We start from the raw sequence: 11,164 nt of genomic DNA, 5'->3' as shown, positions 1-11,164 counted from the left end.
GACCTTGCAAGTCATTTTTCGCTTTAATTTACCTGCCTCATTATTTTTAACCGCTACTGTCCTAGGTATTCGTGGTGAAAGTTTTGGTGGAGATGACCATAAATGCTTAAGTTGACGAAGCACTTTTTTCTTGCGTTTTGCTTTTCTTGCCAATAGTCGCAAGCAAAGTTATTTGACTATCACTCTAGCTATGCTCGCTTACGAGAAGGATAAGCGAATCGAGGCATGCTGGAACCCGAGCTTACTCGGAAGAGCCATTAGCAATAAATAATGCAGACAGGAAGCAAATGGCGCTTGTCGTGCGCCGTCGCGCCAGCTCCGAGTGCATCTGGATTCCATCTTCGGTCGTGGGAGGTTTTGCAAGCGTGGGGCCCTTGCAACGTCTTACGCCTAGTTACTACATGCTTCTGTCAAGCCCTTTATGGTGCAAAACTGAAGCCTAATAGTTATATATAATTACTTAAGCTATAACGCGCCTGCTCCAAATTGCACTCCTTCCAAGGTTCTCGTAAGACACTGATGCAGCAGCACTGTATGGTGTTACTTCAAGGATGAGCACTGTCAATGTGTTATTCGATTACCATTTTTGCGTTTTCTAAGCGTTAAGTTTTACATTGGGGCGTTCGATCGGTACCTGCCGTCGGGTCAGACGCACGACGTTTGCCGGGGCATCTACCTTGCCTGTCCTTGAATTCATTTCGGTCTTCCATCCATCAATAAACAAATAAAAAAAAACAGGGCTGGTCAGGTTTCTTTCGCAGGCGTTAACGGCTTCAAGCTTAGCTGTCAAGGGCAAATTACTGCTGGGTAACGGTTTTCGAGTTTTTTTTTTTTCTTCTCCTTTCAGTCTCGATCTAAACTAGCCGGATCCGCCGCACCCCGAGATCGCGCGACGATGCCGTGTTACAGGATAGCCGCAGAGACGAGAGAAAAAAAAAAAAAAAAAGCGATGACGCGCTTTTTTTATCTGTCCGGAGCCTTGAATGCCGCAAGTACGACAAGCGGCCCGTTGCTTCCCACACACCGTAATTCAAGGCCAGTCCAGACGCGGATAAGGAACCGTTTCTCAATGAAACTACTCCGGGGCCCGCTAAGGGTTAGCGGCACTCCCGGCCGTGGGCTCCCTTTGAAAGTCTACACTGGCCGCCGCTACACAAGACGGGCGAGGGTGGCCTCCTGGAATAAGCAAAGTGAAGCAAAAGTGAACCAAGTTAGGAATAAAAACGCAGTTTGAAAGAGGCTCGGGGGTTGCAGAAAGGGGGGGGGGGAGGGGGGATCGCTCGAGAAAGTAAGATAGAAGCAAAAGCGCCGAGAAACCGAAGACGCCGGACGGACGTTACGCTCATGGGGGCCAGCTGTTGGACCTGCCTTTGGGCGCCCGCCCTCGGAAAAGTAGTGCGCGGCAGCGGCGGACGGAGCGCTCTGCGGTGAGGCCCGAGAGGGCGGATACCCCGGCGCAACCCACGTGCTGCGGGGAGCGGAAGAAGCACTCTCTCGCCGGCGGAGCATGGTGGCCCGTCGCCGACTGGGCTGGCAGCAGCAGCGAGAGTAGCTTGTCTCTCTGCGGGGCTGCCAGCAGCGCCAGGAGTGCGCCGCTGCTAAGACACAGACACGACGCGCAGAACAGCCCTCAGTCGCCAGTAAAAAAGCGTAGGGCCAGCGCACGGGGGAGGGGACAAGACCAGTGAGCGCGCGAAACCATGCCGATGTCCCCCGGCCGGGACAAAGGCGCGCCGCCGTTGCTGCTGACCGCGCTCGGCCTGCTCCTGCTCGCACTGCTCCACCTGCCGACCGGCGTCGACGCTGCGGTGAGTCCACTCCTGCCTCCGCTTGACGCCAAGAAAAAAGCGGTGCCAGCGCCGCATTTTTCTTAAGGCCTCTCCTGCTGCCGTCACGCTACGGAACCTGCCGCATCTTTCTCGCTGTTCGGGCCACGCAGTCCGGCCGGCGGCGACTGATCATTTCATTGCTTTAAACTTATTCTCCAGGCGCTCTCTCGTCCAGTTTGCGCTTGCGATGCACCACTCGCACGCGTCGCCACGTGCGAGTCGTGCCAAAAGCTATTTCGTTGCATTCACCTAGTGTTGTTTTTCCCGCGACGCGCACGAGATGCTGTCCTGCGGCGCAGCGCTCTTCTCGGCTGCGCCTCTGCCGTGGCGCGCAGCTGCGCTCCTCGCGGGGGAGGAGGAGAGGTGCCCAGGCGTGCGCACGCGATCAGCGGGGAAACGCGCTGGGTTCGGCGTCGCCACGCGGCCGCCATATTGGAAGAGGCAGTGGGATCCTAACTTCCGGTTTGAGGCTGCGGTGGGACACTAAAGAAAAAAAAAAAATTAAGAAGGGGGTTGTCTTCACGACCGTAGTGTGCGCGTCGCGAAAGGCTTACGTTGTATATAATTCACTTTCAACGTGGCCACTTTGGCCGCAAGAAATAATGCAATAAAACATGCTCCGTTGCGCGTGTCAGCAAAGCCAAGAATTGGTCCGCTTCTCGGGCTGAAGCTTTTCTTCTCATGATGTCGTTTTTGGCAATGACTCATTGAGTTATATTGGCGTGTTTTATTGTTTGTTTTTTTTTTTTTTTTTGTTCTGGTTTTGTACACAATAACATACTTCGAGGTTGCTTTCGTACGAAGTAAAAAACTTTATTGTGTCCACTTTTCTTTGCTGCTGAGCTTGCACTGTTTCTCTTGAACTCTTTAGAACTTCTATGCTGTGCAAACATTGCACGCTCATTAAAATAAGAAAACATGGCATAAATTTTAAATTCAACAGAAGGTCGTCTTCAAAAAATGTATAGAAAACTGTGCAGGCCCAGTAGACTGTCATAGTCTTTCTCCCTCTGCATTGCTTCCCTGGCGAATTAAGGGTAGACCCATCAAGTGCCTGTAATTCTTCTTTCTGTGTTTATTTTTTTTTTCCACGGAGGCAGCATGCTGTGTGCAGTGCACTGCAGCCATAATGCGCAGTGCAATTAAGACCTAACGGCTTACCTAAAGCGAACGGGAGCTTCATAGTAATGCAATACTAGTTTAAATTGAGACCGCCTACGTAACTAGCAATGCGCGTGTATCTTATGTAATATTACCACAAAAAGATGAAACGTACCGAAGACATCTCTACACTCGCCGCACGATGGCGAGTTCACTTGTGACGCCTTTCGAGCCGCGGAAAGTGGACGTAAAGCTTACAAGGCTTTATCTTGTAAAAGGCGTAACAGGGCATTACGTTGTGGCAGTGCTTGAAACTGGAAAAAAAAAAAGAAAAAAAAGAAAAAAGTCGATTCCCGAGTTACTTTTTAGTATTAGATAACCTCTAATCAGAATGTTGGAGTGAACCGCAATTAAAAATAGATCTCCAGTCCGCATTTAAGAACGTTGGATCGCTTAACTAATATGCGTGGGAGGTATCACCGACGCTTTGCTAGACTGCTGCACCACTCATGGGGTATAAACTACGAGTGCTGTCTCGCTTCCCACATAAGACCTTGAGAGCCACAAAACGAAAGCGAAGACTCGCTGCTACTCGAGGGCAGGAAAAAAAAAAAAGCATCCGATAGTGCCCACAACTGTTTCGAAGACAAAGTGCATTACGGCTTGTCGGCAACCAACACGGAAGGAGGAATATATATGGTTTGTACTACGCCTAGATTTCCTTGGGGACAAGCCTACGCAGTCCACTCTCCTACTCTCACTTTATATTGCGAACGTGCCAAAGACGCTTTTTGCTTGTTCTTTTCTTGCAAGTGGTGTGTGGCTGCGCGTGCTCTCGCATATGGCCCGGACGGCCGCTTCATGGCACCATTCGAACGCTGTCTCCCCAGTGTCGGTAGAAGCGGGTGCAAGGGGTGGGAAGGCACGACCACACCCTCGATGCTACATAATGGTGCCTCTCTTCACTGCGTGCAGCCTTCAACATTGAAAACTGCATACGGGTAGTTTGAACATTGCGATGGATTCATGTTCATCCGCGGTGTAATATTTAGACATGTACTATAAAAATACAAAAAAAAAAGGAGAGCAATAATATAATTTAACTTATTGCTTGTTCGTTCTGGGTAGCTCTTGTGCCCCCAAGAGCACTCATTGCTATTCGTTGGGAAAGCATAATTTACTTTTTACTGGAAGAGACAGACATATATTCCTTTCAATAAAGGCTAAGGAAATGGGCCTGATGCATCGAGTTCTGAGGAGCTACTTAGCACGGAGGAGGGGGAAAAGAGAAGGAATAAGATAAGAGGATGATGACGCTGAGCAAGAGCTATGGACACCTTTGGCGATCTGTTTGAGACTTAGTAACCAAAGCTAGCTCTCACTGGATTTTTTTGTTCTCTCTACGAATCTGCTTCCGAGAAAGAGGTCGGTGAAAGACCATATCCGTAGAGGTCAAATTCCATGTGCTCTCACTCTCAAGCACAAATTTTTATAACATTCTGAGTCTTTCTTCTTTTTTACTTTCGTAGTAAAAGGCAATCGCTGTCACCAGACAAGCACATATGTAAATGCAATTCTATGATTTCCGCTCGCAATTCCGCGTAACTTCGCACCAAGTTCGAAAATTTACTTTGCTGATTTTTAGCTGCCGTGCCGGCGCGACATCGGATATAAGCAAATTGACATGCATGCTCTTTTACGTGGCCAGTAATCCCTGACAATCATACTAACGCTTTTCTCGGCTAATAGAGTGCGCCGGGTTTTGACACGCGTTCCGGTATGAAGCAAAAGCGGTCATGAGGAATGGCTTTCGTGATGCGGCGTGAAAGAGGGATATGAGATTGCGAAATATTCAAGTTGGAAGAAAGCCTAATAGAAGCAGCCGCTGCTCCCATGCAAGCCGGCGTTCTTATTAAGGTCCGTTCTAGTGCACGCCTTGTATGAAACGAAAATGCAACCACGTCGTGTGCAATGAAGCTTACTGAGTGTCCAGTTGGGAAGCGTATAGTTAGAGTTGCGAAGCATTGTGTAATAATCACCTCGTACAATGTCGTTGCTGGAGTGCCTGTTGTCTGCCCAGGGCTTGGCTACTTGAGGAGCTGCCTTCTGTGGTTGTGCATTTACAGATGTTGCCAGTAGACGCGCAGCCATACAAGCATTGCGTGTCATGAACTGCTTGATATAGGCTCACAACGAGTGGGTTATCCTAAGACGTAACAACGTAAATTTAAAAGGCGACCTTTTTCAACAACAGTTTATGAAACCATGGTCACCTTGAACACTCAGATGTCTATATTGCACTCTGCTGCTGCACGTGAACCTCGCTCCCCCCATGAAAAAAAGATGTAGTGAAGAAGCCTATGGGGAAATTTCTGACACTTGGAGATTACGCAGAATGTCCTCACTCACTAAGGAACAAGTAACTTCAGCCGATTCCATGCCTGTCAATACCGAAACTATTTATTCTGCACGCTTTCGAGCTAGGAGGCGCCACCTATCGTATTCATTGGCTATAAAGCCAGGTTCATTAATGAATGTTACCCGTTAAACTGCCATTCGCTATATTTTTTTTTAATCAGCATTAAAAATTTGACTTATGATTAGAAGACGTCAGCGTCGTCAGCGATACTCGCATATTAAACGCCTGTTGCTCAGTTCCCACGGTTTCATCATGGAATATGCTATTAACTATGTGTCGTTGGAGGAATTTCCGGGTGAAAAAATTTGACGTGGAAAGTTTCAAACGCAGTTCAGTTTCCACAAACGGGAAAGCAACCAAAGTCGAGAACCTGCTTATATTGTAAAGCTGGTTTTTCCGCAGATCAGGCTTACTATGAGGGTAAGAGACCTTTGGGGGATGAGAAAGAAAGCAAACGTGGGAGTGAAGGGACGTAATAAGTGGTTTCAAAAACACTACTTCTTTGAAACACTAGTTTCAAAAGAACTTGGACGCTTTAGAGCGGTGCACATACGCGGTGGCATACACGTTTTCTCTATAAGATATATTATCGCGACATCTTGCATAATGCAAGCCTACGGAGAGCAGGGGAAAGACATCTCTCTCACTCTACATCGTTATGTTGGAAACAGAACGCCATAGTTGTTTTATCACTTCAAAACCAGGCCACACATAGCGCGCCACAAAATGTGCGACTCGTGTAACCGAAACCATGCAAGGAGCGAACGTGGCGCTTGGCTGAAAGACTGATGACGAGGCAGCTAGAGCCACGCGTCCCCTTTCTTCAGCCCGTGCCTCGTGTGAGACTGGAAAGCGAGGCAGGCGAAAGAGTGAAGGAAAAAAAAAAATCATTTATCGCTGTCTTGTCTCTAAGCCTTATTGCGTCATGCCGGACCAATGGGAGGAGGATTCTGTATGGAAGAAAGAAGAGCAAGCTGACGACGCCTTGAGAAAGTCAAACGCTGTACACAGCGGCAAGGAGATACGTCGGACGATCAGGCCAAAAGGAACACAGATAGGCGGGGCCACTGCGTATGAAAGTGACGACGTGAGGGATTGGCGCCGCTCGCGGGCGTCTCCGCGCCGGAAAGGTCACACTCACCGCACTCGGATGCTGGTAGGGCTTCGTCTGGAACTCGTTGGAGATAACAGCTGCGCTGGGGCTCGGGAAACTTGTGCAACGAAGATTGTGCCGTCGTAGGCAAAAGCGATACGCCCGGTTGGTTGCCCATTCATGGCAATTCGAGTAGCCTAGCTTAGAACGTTGGTGCAGGGGTTGTCACCGGCCGTGGCCTTAGCCAGGCACCGCGGCTTGCTAACGCCGCACCTTGGCTCCTTCCGGAGGACCCGAGCTCTGTGCTGAGACAGTCGGCAGTTTTCGGCAGATCCTGCATGGTTCCTGAGGCGGTGGCAAACTACGGAGCTTGCATGCATATAGATCCCCTCGGTCCTAGGTGCGCCGTGCAAGAAAATAAAAGTATAACTGTCTCTGGAAGGACAGTCCGCAAGAAAGAGGTCAAGAGATGCAGAAGGGTGTCTCACGCCGTGGAACGGTTTTTCAACCGCCACCTGCCCATGCTGTCGAAACAGTTTACGGTTGAAGGACGCAAAATTAAAAAACAAAAAGGAGATAACCTCGGAACCAAGAGCTTTGTAATGTGTATTGTTTATTCTCGTGTGATATCGTTATGCGTCTATTTATCTTCCCCACGTACTGTATATAAGGTCGCTGTAGATTGAGACAGACTAGATCATCCGAGCTTTGTATGAATTTAAGTCTTTGTTATACAGAAGAATTTCTTCGTATCGTGAGGCAAAAGTTATAAAAAATGCTACTGGTACATCCATGCACACCGAATAGGCGCTGAAGAAACATTTTTTAATACATTCATTTTAATATTCTGCCCTAGAAAAAATGCTGTGGCTATTGCAAACTGCGGCCTCCCGCGCAGGCATTGTTGCTGAGCATACTTACAAAGAAGACCACGCTTTTTGAAAGGCTACTTATGGACATAACAACCAGTGATTCTTTATATAATTTCTCACTTTCTTCATTCACTATGGACGGGAAAAGGGTGTGTGTGTGTGTGTGTGTGTGTGTGTGTGTGTGTGTGTGTGTGTGTGTGTGTGTGTGTGTGTGTGCGTGCGCGTGCGTGCGTGCGTGCGTGCGTGCGTGCGTGCGTGCGTGTGCGTGTGCGTGCGTGCGTGCGTGCGTGTGTGTGTGTGCGTGCGTGCGCGCGTGTGTGTGTGTGTGTGTGTGTGCGTGCGTGCGTGCGTGTGTGTGTGTGTGTGTGTGTGTGTGTGTGTGTGTGTGTGTGTGTGTGTGTGTGTGTGTGTGTGTGTGTGTGTGTGTGTGTGTGTGTGTGTGTGTGTGTGTGTGTGTGTGTGTGTGTGTGTGTGTGTGTGTGTGTGTGTGTGTGTGTGTTTTCTTTATTTATTACGAAGATGAAATTGCACTAGAGGCACGCAATATGCAGCACAAAAGTGTTCAACATCGCGCGCTCACAAAAGCATTTTCTTTCTTTCTTTCTTTCTTTCTTTCTTTCTTTCTTTCTTTCTTTCTTTCTTTCTTTCTTTCTTTCTTTCTTTCTTTCTTTCTTTCTTTCTTTCTTTCTTTCTTTCTTTCTTTCTTTATTATAGTTTATTATAATTTAGCTAATGACCTGCATCCATGCAATAATAGTGCGTCATGCATAAATGTTTTTCTACTGTAAGGCAGTAAACGTTTGCCTAAGTACTTCGACGCATCTGTAAAACTGCTACTGTTTCTCATGTAAGAACATTTGTGTGCTTTTGTGACCTTACATGTTGTACGCAACTCGGTAAGGAGATAAGTTCACATGAGTTTCTTTTCTTGTCTAGAGAGGCAAACATATGCAACACTTTGTCAAACAGGGCTGTTCAGGACGCTATCTGAGCCAGTTATCTTTCCTTCTGCGCCGTTAATAAAGAAGTTATTCGCGAGCATGGCTTCCAGCGCATCATCTTTTTGGCTCGTGCTCGCAAACTGATCGTAACACGCGAAGGGAGAAACACGATATTAGCGAAGAAGGCCCCGGACGAGAGTGACTTGATAGCGATGGCCTTGTTGGCTGCCCCGTCTCGCCCAGGGCGTGCTCCTGTTTCAAAGATGGAGTAGGGTTTCTCGCCTTTTTCCTTGAGAGTCGCCCAGCAGCAGAGAGGACCGTTCTTCGGAACTCATTTCTCGGCACAAGCCGTATAGCCTATCCAATTCACCTCAAAATATATGCGAGGAAAGAAAAAGACGTGCATATATGGGCTTTTTCGTCTTGCAAATGGTGGGTTGCTCTCTTTGGGTCGCAGCTGTGGCGCAATATGTGCGGACTTCTCTTCGGAACGTTTCTTTGAGAATGCTGATTTTGCTAGCCGCCTCAAAGTAAAACTCTGCACAGAGAGGTGTCTAAGAAAGAATTTATTGGTATCGGGCATTCGTTAACGCAAGAACGCGTTGGACATTATACGTGGAAGCAAAAAAAAAAAAAAAAAAAAGAAAAGAAATCAACGGTGTTAAACATTCAGTCTGAGTAGTAAAAGTGTAGTTGGTACGAAGGACATAAGTGAGACTACAAGCAGACGCTTTCGTCTGCTGAGCATGAAATGAGTTGACTACAATGAAACAGTACGAAATGGATCATGACACAACAGTAGACAAGAGCATATCAGCGCCGTGTCATATTCTTCTCATCTCTTGCGTACTGGTCCATTGCGGGCTGTTACAATATCGTCAGAGTCAGTACCAACTCGCCCAACCTTCAGTCCTACGATACAAGTTTGACACGGTACTCACGTGCCATGTCCAGGATCGTATATTTGAACAGAGGATAACATCTAAGAGAAAGAGCAGTGTGCTTTCATATATAGGACGCTTAAGTATCCGTAAGAATTGATGCGACTATAGCTTTGCCGCGGACATTATGCGTTGTTGTTAAGTAATGGTATGATTATTAACAATAATTGGATGTACTAATTATTAGCGTAAACCAGTAGATGTAATTAGTAGCGCTAATTAGTGATACTAATTAGGTCTTAATTTCGTCTAAATGTGCACTCTAATGTATAAGGCGGGTGTACAAGGTCTCTAAACTATCGCACTGAACGAACCCTCCTCACTGACGTATAGGTGTCGTGCACCCGGCTTAGAACCGAGGACAGCGGTTCGACTCCCTCACAACCGGTTTTCCTTTTGCTCATGAGTATTTTGCTTAGGCGGCACTAAGCGACTGTTGTTGTATGACGTCACCACCTGTAAGGTAATCGCTTTGCTGAATGCGGACCAATCAGGACATTGTGTTATCATCCCGGATGTTTCATCGAGTGTGCGCGTTAAAATGAGCATGGTGTACTCGCTTAAGCAATTATTTTAAGCAGTGCAGGCTATATAGACGAAAATGTGAATTCACAGCGAATAGTTAACTTTTTGCGCAACTTCAGCTCAGTTTGATAATGATCGGCGGTCGCTTAAGCCTGGACATCAATAATGCGTCTTCCGTCCTGCCGACCTCTTCTCATACAGAATTTCTCATACGTACAGGAAGTTTCGGAATAGCATTTTCCTACACTTGCTAAATTTCGCTTACAGAAAAGAAACGACTTTCTTAGTAATACGTGTTCCAACATCAGGCACACGTTTGTTTTCCTTGGAGGAGAATTTGTTTATTGGACGATACTATTGCTGGTGGTTAAGCTTCATTATCAGCAGCATATAGTTCTATTAGAAATGGAATGCCAGACAGGTTAACGTGAACAAAAATGACATTCATCGAACGCTACCGAATTTGTTTTTTTTTTTTTTTGCTCTGATTTATTAGTGAGCGACCGCTCAGTTCAAAACTCTGAAACACCAGTTAATATAGTATTACCGACTTGTTGATAAATAACACGGCTGCAACAGTATTAAATATCGTAGATTACCAAAAGGAACGACACCCTGCAGGCCGGACACTGCACACCAACGCAGATAAATGTTTTCAGAGTATGCCAACGTATGAGACATCACGTCCAGACACCTAGAGTGCATAGGCATCTGAGCAAGCATTCTAACTGCCCCGGCTCCCCTATCACCGAGTGTTGCGCACCTTTCACCACTGTCTCGATTTTCGGAAATGCTGCTTGCGCTTTCCACGTACCTGAAAAAATTCCCCACCTTTCTGCAACCCTTCCGCGCCCCCTTGCCATCGCTCGGCGGCCTGGAAATGGACACGAGTGGCCAAGCTTACCTGATCATGTCATGTGTCTCTCTTAACTACAACAATAGCCTCCAAGCCAAATTACAGGGGTGCACTTAAGTCTCCTTACGCGCAAAAATGCGAAAACATTTCCGTGCCCATAGTTTCGTTATGAACTCGTTCTGCGTTTTGTCGATTTTTCGACGTCTACAACTTCTTTTCTAGGCATGTTTGCGCGTCGCATGTACCTGTGACGTCATCAGTTCGTTGTGGACAACTTCTTATCTAGACACGTTCGCATCACGTTATCAGTTGATGATGTCATCTCTATTACTTAGTATTACTGTCACTAACTATATAATTTGATGACACCGTATGTTTATCGGATTAGTCCGCTACGAACGACGCAATCGCTGGTGACGCCGACGACTCCGAATTTTCTAGATACGGGGTCCTTATCCTGTCGCGTAAATACCAGTGTTGGCGGGTATAAGTAAACGGTTGAATAATGTTAACTATTAAACTGGTTAACTAATTCGCGATAAGTAACTTTTATTTATATCTATTATGCATCTATTACAATCAGAGGT

The 11,164-nt window shown here is 46.9% G+C and overlaps 1 protein-coding gene across 1 annotated transcript in view; it reads left to right on the top strand.

Moving 5' to 3' along the window:
- The first annotated feature begins 1,456 nt into the window (after nt 1–1,456).
- Nucleotides 1,457–11,164, top strand: part of LOC146202872 (uncharacterized) — an 83,468-nt gene continuing 73,760 nt past the window's right edge. Inside the window, exon 1 of the mRNA XM_084588414.1 lies at nt 1,457–1,808. Coding sequence (XP_084444540.1) covers nt 1,701–1,808 — 108 coding nt within the window. The 5' untranslated portion in view covers nt 1,457–1,700. The remainder of the gene's footprint in view (nt 1,809–11,164) is intronic.

This window comes from Amblyomma maculatum, chromosome 1, assembly GCF_055883805.1.
Source record: "Amblyomma maculatum isolate TAMU_Amacu chromosome 1, ASM5588380v1, whole genome shotgun sequence".
Taxonomy (NCBI): Eukaryota; Metazoa; Arthropoda; class Arachnida; order Ixodida; family Ixodidae; genus Amblyomma; species Amblyomma maculatum.
The sequence above is the reverse complement of the archived record's forward strand: the minus strand, read 5'-3'. Positions and strand labels throughout refer to the sequence as shown.